At 44.7% G+C, this 22,641-nt stretch overlaps 2 protein-coding genes across 2 annotated transcripts in view; both read left to right on the top strand.

Annotated features, from left to right (window-relative positions):
* Positions 1-12,491, top strand: part of LOC125429698 (zinc finger protein with KRAB and SCAN domains 7-like) — a 157,809-nt gene extending 145,318 nt beyond the window's left edge. The window contains exons 5-8 of the mRNA XM_048491032.1: positions 8,989-9,575; positions 10,164-10,204; positions 11,240-11,302; positions 11,649-12,491. Coding sequence (XP_048346989.1) covers positions 8,989-9,575; positions 10,164-10,204; positions 11,240-11,302; positions 11,649-11,748 — 791 coding nt within the window. The 3' untranslated portion in view covers positions 11,749-12,491. The remainder of the gene's footprint in view (positions 1-8,988; positions 9,576-10,163; positions 10,205-11,239; positions 11,303-11,648) is intronic.
* The window catches only part of LOC125428596 (zinc finger protein 345-like), a 320,997-nt gene that overhangs the window by 1,236 nt on the left and 297,120 nt on the right, over positions 1-22,641 (top strand). The gene's annotated exons all lie outside the window — the stretch shown is intronic.

Raw genomic sequence — 22,641 nt, 5'->3', positions numbered from 1 at the left:
CAAGTTTCAAGTATCACAGACGTCTGTAACGTCACTGTGTCCCTTATGGCCCTACAAGGCTCATGGGTTTATTTTGCTTCTCTTCTGCCTCTCCTAGTACTTACTCGAAAGGGTTAAAGTTCAGGGATGAAGCATAGTTTTATTAGAGACCTGTTACATCATCCCACCTGACCAAAGTGCTTAGGAGGATTCTGGGGATGGAAAAAAAAAGAATTAGAGAGGTAACAAAAGAAGCAAAATGTAGCAGTAGTATTGGAAATTTTAACTATCCTCATATAAACTGGAAAAATGCATGTTCAGGTCATAGTAAGGAGAGAACATTCCTGGATATGCTAAATGACTAAATGACTGTGGCTTAGAGCAGATGGTTGTAGAACTAACCAGAGGAGAAGTGATGCTAGATCTAATTCTATGTGGGACCCAGGACCTGGTGCGGAAAGTCAGTGTTGTTGAGCCGATAGGGAACAGCGACCACAATTCTGTCAGATTCAGTATCTCTGCATGCGAACAAGTGACAACTACTAATGGAGTTACATTTGCCTTCCAGAAAGGGAAATTTCTCTCAAAGATGAAGGGGGGATGAGTGCTTAGGAAGCTGAAAGGGAAAATCAAAGAGAGTCAATACTGTCCAAGATGCTTGGAGGTTATTTAAAAACACAGTTATAAAAGCTCAGCTGGAATATGTTCACTTGAGTTAGGAAAGGCAATGCCCAGTCCAAAAGAAAGCCACCATGGTTAACAAGGGACGTTGAGGAAATTATTAGGAAAAAAAGGTATCTTTTAGAAAATGGAAGTCCAGTTTGACTGATGAAAGAATATGAGAGGGAACACAAATGTTGGCAAAAGAGAAGCAAGTAAGGGAGGTAAAAAAGGATTATGAGGAACGCATGGCTGCGAACATCAAGTCCAGCAACAAACAGTTCTTCAAGTACAACAAAAGCAGGAAGCCAGCTAGGGAAGCGGTAGGCCCATTAGATGACAAAGGAACAAAAGGTGTGCTAAAAGATGACAGGGAGATTGCAGAGAAACTGAATGAATTCTTTGCATCTGTCTTCACCCAAGAGGAGGTGAGGAAAATACCTGCACCTGAACCAATCTTCTTAGGAGGTGAATCCAAGGAACTAGCGAAGATACTGGTAGACAAGGAAGAAGTTCTGGCAGCCATTGATAAACTAAATGTTACCAAATCCCCTGGCCCAGATTGCATTCATCCAAGAGTACTTAAAGAGCTCAAGCATGAAATTGCTGATCTTCTCACTTTAATATGCAACTTATCCCTGAAATCTGCCTCCCATCCCTAAGAAGACTGGAAGATGGCCAATGTCACACCAATCTTTAAGAAAGGATCTAGGGGGGACCCGAGAAATTACAGGCCAGTCAGTTTGACATCTGCTCCTGGTAAATTAGTAGAATCTATCGTTAAAGATAAAATTATAAAACATGTAGAAAAGCAAGATCTGCTGAGGAAGAGTCAGCATGGCTTTTGCAGAGGCAAGTCCTGTCTTACAAACTTACTAGAGTTCTTTGAGGGTGTAAACAGGCATGTGGATAAGGGGGAACCAGTGGACATTGTCTACTTGGATTTCCAAAAGGCTTTTGACAAAGTTCCTAGAAGTAGGGGTAGGTAGCGTGGTGGCCAAGTTTGCAGATGATACCAAATTATGTAGGGTGGTGAGAAACACTTAAGGATTCGCTTGAAAGAACTCCAAGCGGACCTTGATAAATTAGGTGAGTGGGCTAAGAAATGGCAAATGCAGTTCAATGTAGCAAAATGTAAAGTGATGCACATGGGGCAAAAAATCCAAACTTCACATACACGCTACAGGGGTCAGTGCTATCAGTCACAGACCAGGAAAGGGATTTGGGCGTCTTAGTTGATAGTTCCATGGGAATGTCAACTCAATGCATGGCAGCTGTGGAAAAAGGCAAACTATGCTGGGGATAATTAGGAAAGGAGTTGATAATAAAACTGCAAGGATTGTCATGCCCTTATATAAAGCCGTGGTGCGACTGCACTTGGAGTACTGTGTTCAGTTCTGGTTGCCACATCTCAAAAAGGATATTGAAGAGATAGAAAAAGTGCAGAGAGAAGAACAGCTTGAGGATGATTGAGGACTAAGGAGCACCTTCCTTATGAGGAGACGCTGCAGCATTTGGGACTCTTTAGTTTGGAGAGGAGACGTCTGAGGGGGGATATGATTGAAGTCTATAAAATTATGCATGGGGTAGAAAATGTTGACAGAATTAAATTTTTCTCTCTTTCTCACAATACTAGAACCAGGGGGCATTCATTGAAAATGCTGGGGGGGGGGGAGAATTAGAACTAATAAAAGGAAACACTTCTTTACGCAACGTGTGATTGGTGTTTGGAATATGCTGCCACAGGAGGCAGTGATGGCCACTAACCTGGATAGCTTTAAAAGGGGCTTAGATAGATTTATGGAGGAGAAGTCGATCTATGGCTACCAATCTTGATCCTCCTTGATCTCAGATTGCAAATGCCTTAACAGACCAGGTGCTCAGCAGCAGCAGCAGCAGCAGAAGGCCATTGCTTTCACATCCTGCATGTGAGCTCCCAAAGGCACCTGGTGGGCCACTGCGAGTAGCAGAGAGCTAGACTAGATGGACTCTGGTCTGATCCAGCAGGCTAGTTCTTATGTTCTTAAAGTTCTTTTTGAGTGTCCATGGGGCAAGGTTCCACAGCCCTGGGAAAGGGGGTGCATGGAGCACAATTCGCACAAGCCACCAGAACAGGAAGTGGAGGCTAACGGTCTTTCTCCCACTTTTCCCTCCCTCTCAGGCAGTCAAGGAACCGTCTTGAGCCGCCCTCCTTGCGCAGGTGTGGAAACAGCGGCAGCACCTCCAGTCCAGGTAGGGGAGATGAGCAGGGGGCAGCCGGGGTCCCCCCTCCTTTCTCGGGGGAGCTTTCTGCCTCAGTTGGTGCTGAGGAATCCGGGGAAGGGGCTCTGAACACCACTCCCCACACACAAGACCTCTCCATCCTGCACCTCCGACAACATTCCTTTCCAGCATGGGCGTCTCTGCCTGACATAACCTTTGACAAGGTGTGGAGAATTGGCTCCTTCCTCCCCCCTTTTTTATTTTATTTTGCCTCCAACCAGGTACCAGAGATTTGGAGGACTTAGAAATCCCAGAGAAACATCAGGAAATGCTACCTGACCTAGGGGGAAATGATATCTTGACCCAGCCTGACCTGGTCAAAGGAGGGTGGGGTCTGGAATCTGATAAATTGCTGGAGCGAACGGGGAGGTGGCTCTTCTCTTCTTCCTTCTGCTGGAATTCACGCCTCATGCCATGCGGTCAGCCAGGTAATTGCAAATGGCAACTTTCTAAGCTTTAAGGACCTACCCTGCTTTTCACCATCTTTTAGGTAGGGTATGTATTAGCAATAGGGGCAGGGGATTTGCGTTTATATCGCCTTTTTCTCTGGAAACCCTTGCTAAATCTGGTGCTGTACTAAAACATATGGTAATCACTTTCTTTTTAATAAATACTTTTTAAACCTTAGATGTGGAGGACTGTTCTCTGTACCACTAATGCCCATACTGCCGTGGACACGCTATTTAAACAGGAGGTAGACGAAGGCCTTGCAGCTTTTCCTCCAGGACGTCCAATCTACCCTGTGGAACCCAGGAGAGGGGAACCAAGGGGAAACTGAGGCAGAGGCCTCGTAGTTGGAAAGGAAGCTGGGAAATCCTGATCTTCCCCAGCCAGCAGTCCTCAAATGATCAGGTGTTGGCGGCGGAGTACCCAGAGAGAAAGCCAGCCCTCCCCAGGAAAAGTTGGCAACCCCTGGGAGAATGCAGAGAGCGAAATAGGGCCTGCCAGCCAAAAGCAAGCCCGTTTCGCCACACAAGGGTATCTGTTTTCCCCCCTTTCAGCCTGCATTTTCCTTTGAGGAGGTCGCTGTGTATTTGAGCAAGGCAGAGTGGGCGCTGCTGGATCCAGACCAAAGAGCTCTCTATGAGGAAGTCATGCTGGAGAACTACAGGAGCGTCGCGTGTCTGGGTAAGGAGCTCTCGTAGGTTCCAGAAGGACACATTTCTGCCTTTAGGGAGACGTATAGATTGAAATCCTGAACAGCAAGATATTGTGTTGATACCTGTTCTGCTACTTTCCTGCTTGAGGTGGCCTCGTGGTTGGTGGGGGGGCAGCAAAGGCGATACTCAACAGGGCTCGCCAGAGGCTAGTGTTACTGCCATCACCCAAACCAGAGAGGTTTCTTCAGGCTGAAGTCCTTTAGGAAGACTCTGGAAGGCACCACGCCCCAATTTCTCAGTTGCCAGCCGTGAGAACACACTTGTCCTCCCGCTGGTGTTGTGGTGATCCCCTCTGACTGTGCTCTGGAGAAGAGGGTCTGATTCCTGGCTCCTCCACATGAAGCCTGCTGAATGACCTTGGGCTGGTCGCAGTTCTCTCAAAACTCTGTCAGCCCGACCTACCTCACAAGGTGTGGGTTGTGGGGAGGGGAAGGGAAGGGAATTGTAAGCTGCTTTGGTACCTTTTACAGTTAGAAAGTAGTGTAACAAAAATGAAGCTCAAGGCAGCTTCCAATTAAAAAATCCATTCAATTGGGATATATAAAAACCATCAAAACAGCAATTTATAAAAGTCAGTCCCACTTTAACATAACAGGGGAACAAGTCAAAAAGAAATAGCAGGACAGTTAAAAATCTCAAGAGGATGGAAAATGTAGGAAGACACAATCAAAGCACTCCTGACAAATGGCCATCCAGCCTCTGTTTAAAAACCTCCAAAGAAGGAGACTCCTGCACACTCCGAGGTTGTTCATTCCACTGTCGAACAGCCCTTCCTGTCAGGAAGTTTTTCCTGATGCTTAGGTGGAATCTCTTTTCCTGCCCCTTGAACCCGTCACTCCTGGTCCTAGTCTCTGGGGCATCAGAAAACAAGCTTGCTCCCTCACCAACATGACATCCCTTCAAATATCGAAACATGACTATCATGTCACCTCATAACCAAACTAAACATCCCCAGCTCCCTAAGTCTCTGCTCTGGACCCCCTCCAGTGTGTCAATATCCTTCTTGAATTGTGGTGCCCTGAACTGTACATAATATTCCAGGTGAGGTCTAACCAATGCAGAATAGAGAGGCACAATGACATCCCTCGATCTAGACACTATACTCCTATTCATGCAGCCCAGAATCACATTGGCTCTCTATAGCCACTTCTCTCCAGCATGAAGATGAGCTTTTGAAGATGAGCCCTTTGAGTTCGGTCAGTCAGTCGATTAGAAATCCGTCTAATAGTAGCCTTGTCTAGTCTACATTTCACTAGCTTACTTGTGAGAACATAATGGGGCACCTTGTCAAAAGCTTTACTAAAATCCAGGTATGCTATGTCCACACCATTCCCTTCATCTACCAGGCTTGTCACTTTATCAAAAAAAGAGGTAAGGTTGGTCTGGCATGACTTGCTTTTCAGAAACCCATGCTGACTTTTAGTAATCACAGTGTTATTATTGTTGTTGTTATTGATTTATTTATTTATTTATTTATTTATTTGTTATTTGTTGTTGTTGTTGTTGTTGTTGTTGTTGTTGTTGTTGTTAATTCGGCTTAATAGACCGCCCAACCCCCAAAGGGCTCTGGGCGGTGTACAATGAGACATGAAACAAATACAATATAAGATCTCATAAATACAGTATAACAATAAAACATTAAAATTCATTAAAATACATTATAGCAGCAATTCCAGAAATTACAGATAAAAATACATGCACAGATGCATGCACAGATGGTGCCCAACCCAAAGGCCAGGAGGGCCAGCATTGCCCAAAAATGGATGGAATCAGCGATCAGGCAATGCTGAAGATGGCAAAACTGTCGTGGGGGCTGCAGAGGGGGCAGGCAGTCTGCGGCTGGCATCCCCAAAAGCCCGGTGGAATAACTCGGTCTTACAGGCCCTGCGGAACTCACCAAGGTCCCGCAGGGCCCGGACAGCAGATGGTAAAGCATTCCACCAGGATGGGGCCAGGGCTGTAAAGGCCAGCCGTATCGAGGGGCAGGGGACTACCGCAAATTGGCCTCTGCCGAACGCATAGGCCTATTTGGGATGTATGGGGTTAGACGGTCTCGCAGTATTCCCTTAGTATTCCCTTCTAAGTGCTGGCAGACCGTCTGTTGAATGATCTGCTCCAGAATCTTCCCTGGTATTGATGCCAGGCTGACTGGATGGTAATTATTAGGGTCCTCCTTTTTTGAAGATGGGGATAACATTAACCCTCCTCCAGTCCACTGGGACTTCTCCTGTTCTCCAGGAGTTCTCAAAGATTATAGCAAGTGGTTCTCAGATTACTTCTGCCAGTTCTTTTAATACCCCGGGATGCAGTTCATCAGACCCTGGAGATTTGGCTTAAAGTGGCCAGGTGTTCCTGCACTACCTCTTTATTTATTCTGTGCTGAATTTTTCCTACTGTATCTTCTGTTCCATTTTCCCCTGGCTGAGCACCGTTTCCTTTTTCGGAAAAGACTGAGGCAAAGAAGATTCTGCCAAAACAATTCTGCCTTTTCTCCGTCCCCTGTTAGCGTTTTGCCGTCTCCTCCGTGCAGTGACTCTATCCTATCATTTTTCTTCCTTTTGCTACAGACATAACCAAAAAAGGCCTTTTTTGTTGTTGTTTTTAACCTCTCTGGCAAGCCTCAGCTCATTGTGAGCTTTAGCTTTTCTGACTTTCTCTCTCCACATCCTGCTTGTTTGTTTGATTTCCTCTTTGGTGATTTCCCCCCTTTTCCACTTCTTGTATGTGCCCTTTTTAAATCTTAGCTCAGTGGAAAGTTCTTGAGACAGCCATCCTGGTTTCCTGAGACACCTCCCATTTTTCCTCCTCACTGGAACTGTTTGGAGTTGTGCCCTCAAGATCCCACTTTTCAGAAGCTCCCAGCCATCCTGCACTCCCTTCTCTTCTAGTATTTTTGACCATGGGGCCGCCCCAGTAGGTTCCTCAGCTTTCTGAGATCTGCTTTCTTGAAATCTAGAACGCATGTATGACTGCTCTTAGCATCTCCTTTCCTCTGTATAGCCAACTGCAGGAGAACATGATCACTCCCACCTAAGGATCCTGCCACTTCCACTCCAATCAGGTCATCATTATTGGTTAGGAGCAGATCTAAAATAGGTGTTCCCTTTGTTGCTTCTTCCATTTTCTGGACCACAAAACTGTCTTTAAGGCAAGTGAGAAATATGTTGGACCTGATTGTCATGGAAGAGTTTGACTCCCAACAAATATCAGGATAATTGAAACCTCCCATTATTGCTACTTCTTTCCTTTCTGAAAGTTTGGTCATCAGTTCCAAGAATGCATCATCCATCTCTTCAGACTGACATGGGGGTGTATAATTGACCCCCACAAAGAGATCAGTGCTGTTTCTGTCCCCCTCAATTTTTACCCAAATGCTCTCAGCCACACTTGCAGGATTTAAGTCATGGACCTGCTCACAGCTGTAATAATCTTTTACGTGTAATGCTACTCCTCCTCCTTTCCTATTTGATCGGTTTCTCTGAAACAGGTTATACCCTTCAATTCTTATGTTCCAATCAGGAGACTCATCCCACCAGGTTTCAGTAATACCTACAATATCATATTTGTTTTGCTGTGTTAAGAGTTAGAGTTCATCTTGTTTATTTCTCACGCTCTGTGCATTGGTGTGCAGAAATTGAAGGCCGTGGTGCATTTCCTCTGGCTGCTTCTTTAAGGTTTTTGTTTCTCCTGCTGTTGGCTTCTTGACCCATTCGCTCAGCTCGCTCTATCACCTTTGGACTTTCATCACTATCACGTGATGAACTCCTGTCTGTTTGAATACTGTCTCCTTCTCCTACATAACTCAGCTTAAAGCCCTTCTGATCAGGTTTGTGAGCCTCCTAGCAAAGATGTCTCTACCTAGAGGTGAGAGGTGCAAGCCATCTCTTGCCACAGTCCCTCTTCATGCAACCACAGACCATGGTCCAGGAACCCAAATAGTTTCTAGCGACACCACTTGAGAAGCCAGTTGTAGGGGTTGGACTTGATGGCTCTTGGACAGGTTCCCACCTTTCCAGAAAAACATCCTCTTGCTCGCATTTCTTTCCTTCCCCATCACTTTCTCCCTCTCTGTGCCAAAGGAGTCAGGGATGTAATGGAGGCAGGCAAAGGCCTTGTGTCTGAAGAAAGACAAGAAAGATTCTCACGGGGACCAGAAGAGAGTGTTTCCTTCCCAGATGAGCTGGCTGGGAGAGAGTGTCCAACATGGCTTTATCAAGAGAATGAGCAAGGAATAGCCCTGGAGGACTTCTGCTCCACTTCTTCACAAGTCTCAGCTTGGGAGAATCACAAAGCCTGCTGGGAAGGGAGACCTTCTGGGGCCTGAAACCTGGGATGCTCCGAAGCCCCTTTCGACCCCATCCTCAGCTGGTGCTCTGCAGGGGCTGCTGTATCCTTAAATATGGGATATTCCAGGGAAAGGTGTGATTGTGTTGGGTGGGGAGAGTTACTTAACAATAGCCAACTGGTTTCCTGCAACCAACACAATCACACCTTCCCCAGGAATATCCCATATGTAAGGATACACCAGTATCCTCACAAGGTGCCAGTTGTGGGAAGGAAAATGGAATGTGATCGGCAGGCCGCTGTGAGGAACTTTATAGAAAAGGGGTATAAAAGCCTTTTCTTCCCCATCTTCCTCTATTTAACCATCAGTAGCAGAGACTCAAAAGAGCCACGTGACAAATCAAATGAGAACAGTGGGGGGAAATTCCTTCCCACTTGAAGCCTTTACAGAGAGTTTGGAGAGGAATAAAATATAATAAGTGCTGACCTGGAGAGTTATGGTGGGGAGGAGCTGTGACCTGCAGCTAAGTTGAGGGGAAAAAGGTTTGATAAAGGTCATGTTCACCCTTTAATGAGCAGTGCCTGACGGGTGGGTGGGCTTCTTGTCGAGGTGCTGACTGGACCTGTTTCTGTCTTCACGCAGCACATGCAGAGGAGACGGTGGGGATATTCCAGGGCTGCTCTGTGGAAAAAGACAAGGAGGATGTTTCTGAAGGAACGTTTGAGGACAGAGACGGAGCACTGAGGCAGGAGGGAAGCCAAGCAGACAGGACAAGGGATAAGCCCGTCCAATCCAAAGGAGTAGACTTCTGTGGAATCCCAGCATATAAATGCATCGAGTGTGGAATGAACTTCTCAGATAAAAGCCAATACGAGATCCACATCGAAATGCACAGTGGAAAGAAGACCCATCAATGCTTGGAGTGTGGCAAGACTTTCCTCTGCAGAGTAGAACTCCTTAGGCATCAAATAAAGCACAAAGGACAGAAACTTTACAACTGTTCAGACTGTGGCAAGAGCTTCTTACAAAAATCAAATCTTTTTCAACACCAAAAGACTCATTCAGCAGAGAAGCCAACAATCTACGTAGAGAGGGGAATGACCTTCTCTCATAAAAGTAAGGGTAATGTACACATTCCAAACAATAGTATACCGAGGGGGCATAAATGCTTTTGGTGTGGAAAGTTCTTCAGCTGCAGATCAAAGCTCTTTGTGCATCAAAGAACTCACACAGGGGAGAGGCCTTTTGAATGCTCAGAGTGTGGAAAGATATTTAGTCGGAGTGGCCATCTTCAACAGCATCAAAGAACTCACACAGGGGAGCGACCTTTTGAATGCTCAGAGTGTGGAAAGAGATTCAGTCACAGTAGCACTCTTCAACAGCATCAAAGAATTCACACGAAGGAGAGACCTTTTGAATGCTCAAAGTGTGGAAAGAGATTTAGTCGGAGTGGCACTCTTCAAGAGCATCAAAAAACTCACACACGGGAGAGACCTTTTGAATGCTCAGAGTGTGGAAAGAGATTTAGTCGGAGTGGCACTCTTCAAGACCATCAAAAAACTCACACACGGGAGAGACCTTTTGAATGCTCAGAGTGTGGAAAGAGATTCCGTCACAGAAGCAATCTTCAACAGCATCAAAGAACTCACACAAAGGAGCAACCTTTTGAATGCTCAGTGTGTGGAAAGAGATTCAGTCACAGTAGCACTCTTCAACAGCATCAAAGAACTCACACAAATGAGAGACCTTTTGAATGCTCTGAGTGTGGACAGAGATTCAGTCAGAGTAGCACTCTTAAAAAGCATCTAAGAACTCATACAAAGGAGAGACCTTTTGAATGCTCAGAGTGTGGAAAGAGATTCATTTGTAGTGGCAATCTTCAGCAGCATCAAAGAACTCACACAAATGAGAGACCTTTTGAATGCTCAGAGTGTGGGAAAAGATTCATTTGTAGTGGCAATCTTCAGCAGCATCAAAGAACTCACACAAATGAGAGACCTTTTGAATGCTCTGAGTGTGGTCAGAGATTCAGTCAGAGTGGCACTCTTAAAAAGCATCTAAGAACTCATACAAAGGAGAGACCTTTTGAATGCTCAGAGTGTGGGAAAAGATTCATTTGTAGTGGCAATCTTCAGCAGCATCAAAGAACTCACACAAGGATGAGAGACCTTTTGAATGCTCAGGGAGTGTGGTGTTAAGATTCATTTGGAGTAGTGTGCAATCTTCAGCAGCATCAAAGAACTTCACACAAAGGGGAGAGACCTTTTGAGATGCTCTGAGTGTGGTCAGAGATTCAGTCAGAGTGGCACTCTTAAAAAGCATCAAAGAACTCACACAAAAGAACTCATACAAAGGAGAGACCTTTTGAATGCTCAGAGTGTGGGAAAAGATTCATTTGTAGTGGCAATCTTCAGCAGCATCAAAGAACTCACACAAAGGAGAGATCTTTAGAATGCTCAAAGTATGGAAAGAGATTCAATCGGAGTAGTCACCTTCAACGTCATAAAAGAACTCACACAAAGGAACAACCTTTTGAATGCTCAGAGTGTGGAAAGAGATTCAGTCAGAGTGGCAGTCTTAAAAAGCATCAAAGAACTCACACAGGGGAGAGACCTTTTGAATGCTCAGAGTGTCGAAAGAGATTCAGTCGGAGTGGCAGTCTTCAAACGCATCAAAGAACTCACACAGGGGAGAGACCTTTTGAATGCTAAGATTGTTGAAAGAACTTCAGTGAGAGTGGCAGTCTTAAAAAGCATCACAGAACTCACACAAAGGAGAGACCTTTTGAATGCTAAGATTGTTGAAAGAAATTCAGTCAAAGAAGCACTATTCAATGGTATTAAAGAACCCACACAAGAGAGAGATGTTTTGAATGCATAGAGTGTTGAAGGATATTCAGTTGGAGTAGCACTCTTCACCAGCATCAAAAAACTCACACAAAGGAGATGCCTTTTGAATGCTCTATTTGTATTTACATTTCCTTATTTCTCTGACAAGGTTCTTAAAAATACAGCATAAGTCTTCCAACTCATAACCAAACATAAACAATCACTTAGTCCATTCACTCTCTATTCAGAAACAAAACTTCAAAGTCCCATATAGTCCATGTGTCAATTCTGTTCTACATGAAACGCTCACAAGCCATATATATACTCGAAATCAAAAATTTTGCCTATTTCTCTATCTTTCTTGCACCAGTCCATTTCATCTGTCTTTCCTGCATCTTTTATTTTTATTACTCCCATTACTCACTGGCTCTCTGTTAAGAGTTGCCTCGCCCCATTCACGCTCCTTCCTCCGCTATGCTCTGAGTGTGGAAAGAGATTCAGTCAGAGTAACAGTCTTCAGTGGCATCAAAAAAGTCACACAAAGGAGAGGCCTCGGCAGTTCTTATTAATATGACATGCGAAATCCAGTGCTTTGTTAAGACCCCAATTTGATCGCCATGTTCCCTTAGTATTTTGGAAAGGCATTCCCTGGAGAGCGGAAAGTTAAAGCAGCAATCTTCAATGGTGTCATGCTCAGAACATGGAACAAGATTCAGTTGGCCTGGTTAGTTCTGTTCTTCCTTTTGTGTACTTTTCTGTTCCATTACTCTGATTATTATAAGAGTTCTTTTCATTCCTATGTGTGCATACCTGGAATGCTGCATTGAGGCTGTTGATTTTATTTCTGTAATCTTTTCCTTCCTTTTATTTGTAGCAATTGGTTTCCTCGCTCATCCATCAAGATTTTCCATTTTATTTGGCTACATGAATAACCACAGTTCAAGAGCTTAAGTGATAACCACCCGCCTCCCTACTTCTTTCCATCTTTTCCCAGCTATTCTGGGGATTATCACCTACTTAATCTTCTGCCTGTTTATGCTAGTCATATCTCTGAGGTTGTACAAAATATATCTTGGCTGCATTAAAAATTCAACCTGCCTTTCATTTAGGTCTTAGTTTAAAACCCAGTGGTTCTGTAGCTATTTGAATTGTAGGTTTGCTTGACCATCTTATGATATATATGTAATAGTCCCTTTTTCTTAAATCAGTAAAATTTTCACTCCCATATTATTTCCATTATTGTTACATTCTTTTTTCTAAATGTTTATGTGCTAAAGAGACATCTTTCAATAAATTAAATGAAAACAAACCAGCAAACCCCCTCGTCTCGCCTGTCTCGCTCCCTTAAATGATGCCTGCTCCTCATACAAAATACAAATCTTTTTTTTAATTCTCAGAATGCTTTCCAGTTCTCCTGCTGTGGATGGGAGGTTTCTGAATGAACCATATAGGCTCGTGTATAAGTCAATCTGCATATAAGTTGAGGCACCTAATTTTACCACAAAAAATTGGGAAAACTTAATGACTTGTGTATAAGTCGAAGGTGGGAAATGTAGGCAGCTACTGGTAAATTTCAAAAATAAAAATACATACCAATAAAATTACATTAATTGAGGCATCAGTAGGTTAAATGTTTTTGAATGTTTATTTCAAAGAAAAACAGTAAACTAGCTCTGTAAGTGGAAAAGAGGGTCAACAAGAACAATATGGTCTCAACAATAACTTTAAAAGTACAAAAACCTTAGCTCAATCAGCAACCAAGCTAAAACACAAGAGTTAAAATCCTTCAAAACTGGATTCCTCCTCCTCATCTGTAGGTCTAAATTTAACCCAACTTAGATTTTAAGAGGGATATTATCAGAAATGGAAAATCTACTATTAGCTTCCTTTTGGGAGTCGATTCGATTTCGAATACCTTTAATGGCATATAAATTGTTTAAGATTAATTTAGCAAGATAATAACAGCCTTTACAACTTTATAATTTCTGACGAGTTAAAATAACACCATTTAAAAATTTAGCCACCGCTTCCAACAGCTCGTAGTTGTGGCTGTTTAAAAGATATATAACCTTCTGTTTATCTGTAATGCCTTCACTTCCATGCAGGAAGGGGATTATGTGCTTCTTCCTACTTATCTCATAAAAAGGACAATTCAACAGCATATGAGATACTGTTTCCGCAGAACCCATGCCACACGGGCATTTCCTTTCTTTATGTGGGATTCCAAGGTGGCGTCCAAGGCTAAAGGAAGAAGGCAGGGCATTACACCTAGCTAAGGTGATTGCTCTATGCCACCGGGCCTCAACCAGGAGATAAAGGTACTGGGCTACAATTAATCTATCCATAGGTATTCCCAGAGAGATCGGGGAACAGGTTTTATTAGCTTCCTCTAGCATCTGTTGAAACTCTCTGTCAAAAAGTCTCTTCTTGATAGCCCATCGACCTCCTGCTCTGTTAGCATTAGCAGGTCGTCGAAGGGAAAATGCACCCAACTCATTAAGTTTGGCTTCGCTTTTAACCCACCACTGGGTTGTGTGGAGGATGGAGCGTCCCACAGGATATATAGTCCAGTTCATCTTGATTAAAACAAATCCTGGCCCCAAAACTTGAATGTCACGGCACCAGGCCAGAGTTTTCCAACCCGATGCTAGCCTGTTTCTAAGCACAGGGCTGCATAGGGGGGGAATAGAATGGGGAGACGAAGCCAAGGATTTTTTATACAGAAAGTATGACTGGACCCTTTCCCAGCTCTCTGCTCCATGCCCCCCCCTATCCAGATGGGGATCCCATAAAGGATTTGTTGACTCACTTTGGCATTAAATGCTCTCAACGCTGCAGGGATGCATCATCGACCTTTCCCATAGAGGAAGCGTGTAATGGCTGAGGCACTTAATTTAGTGAGGAGATGGCCCGATTCCTATGTAGTGTCCAGGAGGCCCCTATGATGGTAGGTAAGCCCCTAGGTATTTATATGACTGCACCTGCTTTCCGAAACTACTGCTGGCCTATCCATGCCAATTGGTGGCTTTCCATTTATGGACCCATACCACAATTTTGGATTTATCTAAGATTAGAAGTTGCAAATGCGTTGAGGTGTGCAGTATTCTATACAACACTCTAAAAAGCTCTCCTTAGTCTGACTTCGTGTGTAGCGAAAGTACAACTGCGTCATCCCAGCAAACAGCAAGCAGAGGGTATGGAAGTTGAGCCCAGAGTTGGGCTGTGTACTTGGAGCTCACTTAGTGTGGAAGCTAGATCGTTAATAAAGAGCTTAAAGAGTGTAGGGAGTCATGGCAACCTTGTTTTACCCCTTTAGTAACTTGAATTTTTTTGGGGTTAACAATCCCTCCATGTTACATCTCAAGTGGCAATATTAGGTGTTTGTGTGCAGGATCTTAATTAATTCAAAGCAACCTTGGCTCTACACCTTGGCTGCTGAGTTTCTTCAGAGAATCTCTCTATTAACAGAATCAAATGCACCCCGGAGTCGATAAAGGCTGCATACAAAGGGCTCTTTTCCTCTTATATTTGGTTATCAAAGCAACTTAACTTACCAAGGCAATTGGTGAGGGTTGACTTACCCCTTTGGAATCAATTTGTTCCTTCCCTATGACATTTTTATCAACAATCCAATCCAGTTAATTTCCCAAGGAGGTATTTGGCATAAAGTTTTCCCAAGACCGAGAGAAGACTGAGTTATTGGTCTATAATTAGATGGACTGTTAGGGTCACCCTTCTTATAGATAGGGATGATAATTGAGTAGCTCCACACAGTGGGAATTATGCCTGTTGTGGTTAACCATGTTAAACAATGCGTGCCAATATAAAGGACAACCATTCCCTAAATACTATAAACAACTCTGGAAGAAAGAAGAGTGTCAGGACCGAAAGCAGCTTTACCTCGTTTAAGTTGGCTTATAAGTTTCCCAATCTCAAGAGAGGACCACGGGAGGCCAGGGGTTGTCAGAAGGTAGAACTATGAACCAGGGTGGAATGAGGGAATTCTGGCACTCCCCATTGTTTCCAAAAAAAAGAAACTCATACCATTGCTGAATCTTGAGATACTAGAAGGGAAGGATGCTGCTATCTCTAAGCCCACCAGTGACTAATTTTCCAAGAGATCTTCTAGAGTCGATTGTCCTGTACTGATTGAATCAAGGAATTCCAGCAACGATCAATTGCCTCTTGTTGATTAGTCCGTAGTTGCAATGCTAATTGAGTTTTTAACGTAAAGTAAGATGTGGGCAGGCTATCCCATTTTTGGCTTTTATAGTTTTTGTAAATTTCTTGCAGTGAGTGTTTTATGGCCATACTCCTAGAGCAGAATTCCAACCTGCGTGGAGATTTATTGGGCGAGGATACAATCTTGCGTTGGGACTGTTGGATTAAATCCTTAATTTTTTCGGTGATGCCATCAAGTTTTAAAACCATCTCATCCGGGGATGGAGCATTTAGCATATCCAACCTCAGTTGCTTCAGCTCTTGAGAGCTGAGAAGCTGTGTAATTTTGTACTCCAATGCCTCAGACCATCTAACTCTAGGAAGTAAGTGATTTGGCGAACTCACTTCAACTGTCGGCTGGGGATGGGGAGGAGCCTTTTGGGAGTCCATAACTTTGGATCCCCTGACCCAAACTTTACCAAACCTGGCTGGTATCATACTCTCCTGATGATACCAGCCAGGTTTGGTGAAGTTTGGTTCAGAGAGTTCAAAGTTATGGACCCTCAAAAAGGTAGCCCATCTACTATTAGATCCCATTGAAAACAATGGGGAATGGGGGCACATTCTTTGGGGGGTCCATAACTTTGGACCCCCTAAACCAAACTTTACCAAACTTGGCTGGTATCATCAGGAGTGTCGTCTGAGGGTACCCTGAAATTTGGTGCCGCTAGCCTAAAAACTGTGCCCCCTGCTGGCCGGCAAAGTAAAAACAAAAAAAGTAATGACTCGAATATAAGTTGAGGGGAGCTTTTTCAGCATTAAAAATGTGCTGGAAAAAATCGACTTATACATGAGTATATATGGTAATCTTGCAATCCCAACATCCAATCCAGAGAATAATGACATCAGTACCTAGGTTTAAACCGCTGGATGTGGGTTCCTTCTCCATCCTTGTTTCAGGTGGGGTTTTGGAACTTCAGCTGTTTAGGGGCGTCATTGTAACAAACTGAGTCCATACAGTAGAATCTTCATGAATGCAGAAAGATCTTTAATATGGCTAGATTGGTCATAGTCCTGGAGAGAACTGAGTATCAAAAGCACATACAGAAATTAGGAAAACTTTGGTCCAGCCTACTTTGAAACTCTCTCAGACCAGTTTCTCAGCCAAGGCCAGACCGTTCTGGGAATAATGCCCAGCAAGAGATAATACAAACTGTATCTGCAGAACAGGTGCTCTCAGAAACTCGCATTCCAGTCCACTCTTTTTTTAATATAATTTTTATTGTATCATTTGAATATTCCATTTTATATTCATACTCTTCTTCATTCGTTTTCAAACAATACATTTCCCCCTTTTCCCCCTCCCCCCTGTATTTTCTTCATAGTTTTATCAAACAAACAGCAGTAAATTCATTCTTTGTAATCTCTTCTCCCATATCTCCTCATTGACTCCAGCTTGGTGTTTTCCGGTGGGGACTTCCGGTGGGGCAAGATGCTCCGTAAGCAGCGGAGTGTCGGAGTTTGCGGTTTCTCCTCAATTTCCTTATTGGGGGTTCGAAACTGGAGGGCTTCTAAGCTCGAGTTAAAAAAGTTTAGTCAAGGTTCATCTGTGGGCCGGGTTGTGGCGGGACGGCGGCCTTCTCCATTCTCCAAAACATGGGAGGGCGCAGCGCTGCACGGAGCTGTAAGAACATAAGAACATAAGAACAAGCCAGCTGGATCAGACCAGAGTCCATCTACCCCCCCCAGGGGGGGTGGGGGGGGCAGCAAAAGCGATACTCAACATGGCTCACCTGAGGCTAGTGTTGCTGCCATCACCCAAACCAGAGAGGTTTCTTCAGGCTGAAGTCCTTCAGGAAGACTCTGGAAGGCTCCACATCCCAATTTCTCAGTTGCCAACCGTGAGAAGACATTTGTCCCCCAGCTGGTGTTGTGGTGATCCCCTCTGGCTGTGCTCTGGAGAAGAGGGTCTGATTCCTGGCTCCTCCACATGAAGCCTGCTGAGTGACCTTGGGCTCGTCACAGTTCTCTCAAAACTCTCTCAGCCTGACCTACCTCAGAAGGTATGTGTTGTGGGGAGGGGAAGGGCAGGCAATTGTAAGCTCCTTTGGTACTTTTTAAAGGTTGAGAAAAAGTAGTGTATAAAAAATGAAGCTCAAGGCAGCTTCACACGTGGAGCAGCAGTGGCGTAGTGGCTAAGAGCAGTGGCTGAGAGCAGGTGCACTCTGATCTGGAGGAACCAGGTTTGATTCCCAGCTCTGCCACTTGAGTTGTGGAGGCTTATCTTGGGAATTCCGATTAGCCTGCACACTCCCACACACGCCAGCTGGGTGACCTTGGGCTAGTCACAGCTCCTCACAGCTCTCTCAGCTCCACCTACCTCACAGGGTGTTTGTTGTGAGGGGGGAAGGGCAAGGAGATTGTAAGCCCCTTTGAGTCTCTTACAGGAGAGAAAGGGGGGATATAAATCCAAACTCTTCTTCTTCTTCTTCCAATAAAAAAATCCATCCAATTGGAATATATAGATACCATTAAAACCGCAATTTCTAAAACTCCATCGCACTTTAACATAACAGGGGTACCAGTCAAAAAGAAAAAGCTTAGAGAAAGGAAAAAGGTAATGATATAACCATATAACAATAATCTGGGGGGAAAGGGGCTCCTAAAGGGTTAAGAAACAGACAAGTGTGGTTCCTAGAGAGGTTAGAAAACGGGGTAGGGGGGAATGCTGATGTCCTCCTATTTGATCCGTTTCTCTGAAATAGGTTATACCCTTCAATTCTTATGTTCTAATCTTGAGACTCATCCCTCCAGGTTTCAGTAATACCTATGATATCATACTTGTTTTGCTGTGTTAAGAGTTCGAGTTCATCTTATTTCCCATGCTCTGTGCATTGGTGTAGAGCATCGAAGGCCGTGGTGTATTTCCTCTGGCTGCTACTTTAAGGTTTTTTCCCTCTCGCTGTTGGCTTCTTGACCCATTCGCTCAGTTCTCTCTATAACCTTTGGACTATCGTCACCATCACTTGATGAACTCCTGCCTGCTTGAATACTGTCTCCCTCCCTCACATAACTCAGTTTGAGGCCCTTCTGATCAGGTTTGTGAGCCTCCTGGCAAAGGTGTCTCTACCTACAGGCGAGAGGTGCAGCCCATCCCTTGCCACAGTCCCTCTTCATGCAACCACAGACCCTGGTCCAGGAACCCAAATTGTGTGGTATCTTCCAACCCTGTGATTCTATGAAGAGGATACTGATGTAACAATAAATAATCAGGGGGGAGAAGGGATAAGGTCTCCTAAAGGGTTAAGATTCAGACAAGTGCGGTTCCTAGAGAGATTACAAAATGGGTGGATCAGTATTTCCTCCAGTCAGCATGTCCTCCAATCAGCATGGTATAGCAGATGAAAGCTGGTGGACTCTAATCTGGAGAACCTGGCTTGATTCCCTACTCCTCTTTCAGAGCGGTGGAGTCAATCTGGGGAACCTGATTTGTTTCCTCCCTCGTACATTCCTGCTGGGTGAATTTGGACCAGTCACGGTTCTTTGGAACTCTCTCAGCCCCACCCACCTCACAAGGTATCCCTTCATCTTGGCCAGGTTTCCATTCTTCCCAGAAAAAACATCCTCTTGCTTGCATTTCTTTCCTTCCCCATACAAGAACCATCACTTTCTCCCTCTCTGTGCCAAAGGAGTTGGGGATGTAAGGGAGGCAGGCAAAGGCCTCGTGTCTGAAGAAAGACGAGAGAGTTTCTCACGGGGACCAGAAGAGAGAGTTTCCTTCCCAGATGAGCTGGCTGGGAGTGAGGCTTTATCAAAGGAGTGAGCAAGGAATAGCCCTGGAGGACTTCTGTTCCACTTCTTCACAAGTCTCAGCTTAGGAGAATCACAAAGCCTGCTGGGAAGGGAGGAAGGGAGACCTTCTGGGGCCTGGGATGCTCCGAAGCCCCTTTCAACCCCACCCTCAGCTGGTGCTCTGCAGGGGCTTCTGCATCTTTAAATATGGGACAGTGCAGGGAAAGGTGTGAGTGAGTGGGTGGGGTGGGAGAGTGACTAAACAATAGCCAGGCTGGAGGAGGCCAAACATAGTTTCCCAGAACTCTCACCTAAATGGGTCTCACCCATGCTGCCCCCAACTGACACCTCTTCCAAAAACCGTGGGGGTCTGATTCAAAGTGCTGCATACATTCAGTGAAGTCTTGGCTTCTCCGTTCCTCCCAGCAAACACTGAAAACCAGCTCCTCATGGCTTTCCTCACAACTAGAAGGAACCCCTGTGTGTAGTTGCAGGAGATTATGGTAACCTCTTCCGTACAGTCTTAGTGGTTAAGAGCACTGAAGCCCAATCTGGAGAGGGAGGTTGGAGTCCCTGCTCCTCCCCATGAAGCCTGCTGCGTGATCTCAAGCCAGGCCTAGTTCTCTCAGAGGTCCCCCAGTCCTACTGACCTCGCAAGGTGCCTGTTGTGGGGGAGGGAACAGGAATGTGGTCTGCAAGCCCCTTGGAGGGTCTTTATGGTAGAGAAAAGTGGGGTATAAAAGCCTTTCCTTCCCCTTCCTCCTCTATTTAACCATCAGTAGCAGAGGCTCAAAAGAGCTGCATTACAAGTCAAATGAGAAAAGTGGGGGAAGGGTTCTTTGCCACTTGAATCCTTTACAGAGGAATAAAATGTAAAAACTGCTGACCTGGAGGGTTAGGCTGGAGAGGAGGTGTGACCTGCAGCTCGGTTGAGGGGGAAAAGGTTTGATAAAGGTCATAGTCACCCCTTAATGTGCAGTGCCTGGTGGGTGGGTGGGCTTCTTGTCGAGGGCCTGACTGAACCTCTTTCTGTCTTCCAGTGGCACATGCAAAGGAGACAGTGGGGCTATTCCAGGGGTCCTCTGTGGAAAAATACAAGGATGATGTTTCTGAAGGAACGTTTGAGGACAGAGACAGAGCACCGAGGCAGGAGGGAAGCCGTGCAGACAAGACAAGGGATAAGCCTGTTCAATCCCAAGAAGTAGACTTCTGTCAAATCCCAGCATATAAGTGCACAGAGTGTGGAATGAACTTCTCAGATAAAAGCCGATACGAGATCCACTTGCAAATGCACAGTGGAAAGAAGACGCATCAATGCTTGGAGTGTGGCAAGACTTTCCTTTGCAGAGTAGAGCTCCTTAGGCATCAAATAAAACACAAAGGACAGAAACTTTACAACTGTTCAGACTGTGGCAAGAGCTTCTTACAAAAATCAAATCTTTTTCAACACCAAAAGACTCATTCAGCAGAGAAGTCACCAATCTATGTAGCGAGGGGAATGACCTTCTCTCATAAAAGTAAGGCTAATGTACACATTCCAAACAATAGCATACCGAGGGGGCGTAAATGCTTTTGGTGTGGAAAGTTCTTCAGCTGCAGATCAAAGCTCTTTGTGCATCAAAGAACTCACACAGGAGAGAGACCTTTTGAATGCTCAGAATGTGGAAAGAGATTCAGTCAGAGTACCCAACTTCAAACTCATCAGAGAACTCACACAAAGGAGAGACCTTTTCAATGCTCAGAGTGTGGAAAGAGATTCAGTCACAGTAGCACTCTTCACGTGCATCAAAGAACTCACAGAAAGGAAAGACCTTTTCAGTGCTCAGAGTGTGGAAAGACATTCAGTGAAAGTAGCTGTCTTAAAAAGAATCAAAGAACTCACACAGAGGAGAGACCTTTTGAATGCTCAGAGTGTAGAAAGAGGTTCAGTCAGAGTGGTGATCTTAAAAAGAATTTTAAAAACTCACAGAAAGTTGAGGACTTTTGAATGCTCAGAGTTTGGAAAGAGATTCAATCTGAAAAACATTCTTCAGCAGCATCAAAGAACTCACACGAATGAGAGACCTTTGTAGTGCTAATGTAAGGCCCCTGTACACTCCTCAATGAGGCACCCAAATCTGATCCCCATTTCTCCTAGTATTGTGGAAGGGCACCCCCAGGAGAGCAGAAAGTCAAACTAGCAGTCTTCAACAGCAGCATGCTTAGATTGTGGAACGAGATTCGGTTGGTGTGGTTAGAACTCTAGGGGGGACCCGGGAAATTAGGGGGGTTAGAAGTCTAGGGGGGACCCGGCAACTTATCCCTGAAATCAGGCTCCATCCCTGAAGACTGGAAGATGGCCAAAGTCACACCAATCTTTAAGAAAGGATCTAGGAGGGACCCGGGAAATTACAGGCCAGTCAGTTTGACATCTGTTCCTGGTAAATTAGTAGAATCTATCATTAAAGATAAAATTATTAAACATGTAGAAAAGCAAGACCTGCTGAGAAAGAGTCAGCACGGCTTTTGCAGAGGCAAATCCTGTTTTACAAACTTACTAGAGTTCTTTGAAGGTGTAAACGGGCATGTGGATAAGGGGGAACCAGTGGACATTGTCTACTTGGACTTCCAAAAGGCTTTTGACAAAGTTCCTCACCAGAGACTGTTGAGAAAACTTAGCAATCAAGGAATAAGAGGGGAAGTCCTCCTATGGATTAAAAACTGGTTGAGAAACAGGAAGCAAAGAGTGGGTGTAAATGGGAAATTCTCACAATGGAGAGATGTAGGGAGTGGTGTCCCCCAAGGATCCGTTTTGGGACCAGTGCTTTTTAACCTATTCATAAATGACCTGGAAGTAGGGGTGGGTAGCGTGGTGGTCAAGTTTGCAGATGATACCAAATGATGTAGGGTGGTGAGAACCACAAAGGATTGCGAAGAGCTCCAAGCGGACCTTGATGAATTAGGTGAGTGGGCTAAGAAATGGCAAATACAGTTCAATGTAGCAAAATGCAAAGTGATGCACATAGGGGCAAAAAATCCAAACTTCACATACACGTTACAGGGGTCAGTGCTATCAGTCAAAGACCAGGAAAGGGATTTGGGCGTCTTAGTTGATAGTTCCATAGGAATGTCAACTCAATGCATGGCAGCCGTGAAAAAGGCAAACTCTATGCTGGGGATCATTAGGAAAGGAGTTGATAATAAAACTGCAAAGATTGTCATGCCCTTATATAAAGCAGTGGTGCGACCGCACTTGGAGTCCTGTGTTCAGTTCTGGTCGCCGCATCTCAAAAAGGATATTGAGGAGATAGAAAGAGAAGGGCAACGAGGGTGATTGAGGGACTGGAGCACCTTCCCTATGAGGAGAGGCTGCAGCGTTTGGGACTCTTTAGTTTGGAGAGGAGACGTCTGAGGGGGGATATGATTGAAGTCTATAAAATTATGCATGGGGTAGAAAATGTAGACAGAGAAATTTTTCTCTCTTTCTCACAATACTAGAACCAGGGGGCATCCATTGAAAATGCTGGGGGGAAGA

This window comes from Sphaerodactylus townsendi, linkage group LG03 (assembly GCF_021028975.2).
Source record: "Sphaerodactylus townsendi isolate TG3544 linkage group LG03, MPM_Stown_v2.3, whole genome shotgun sequence".
NCBI lineage: Eukaryota > Metazoa > Chordata > Lepidosauria > Squamata > Sphaerodactylidae > Sphaerodactylus > Sphaerodactylus townsendi.
Note: the sequence above shows the minus strand (reverse complement) of the source record. Positions and strands in the feature narration are given on the sequence as shown.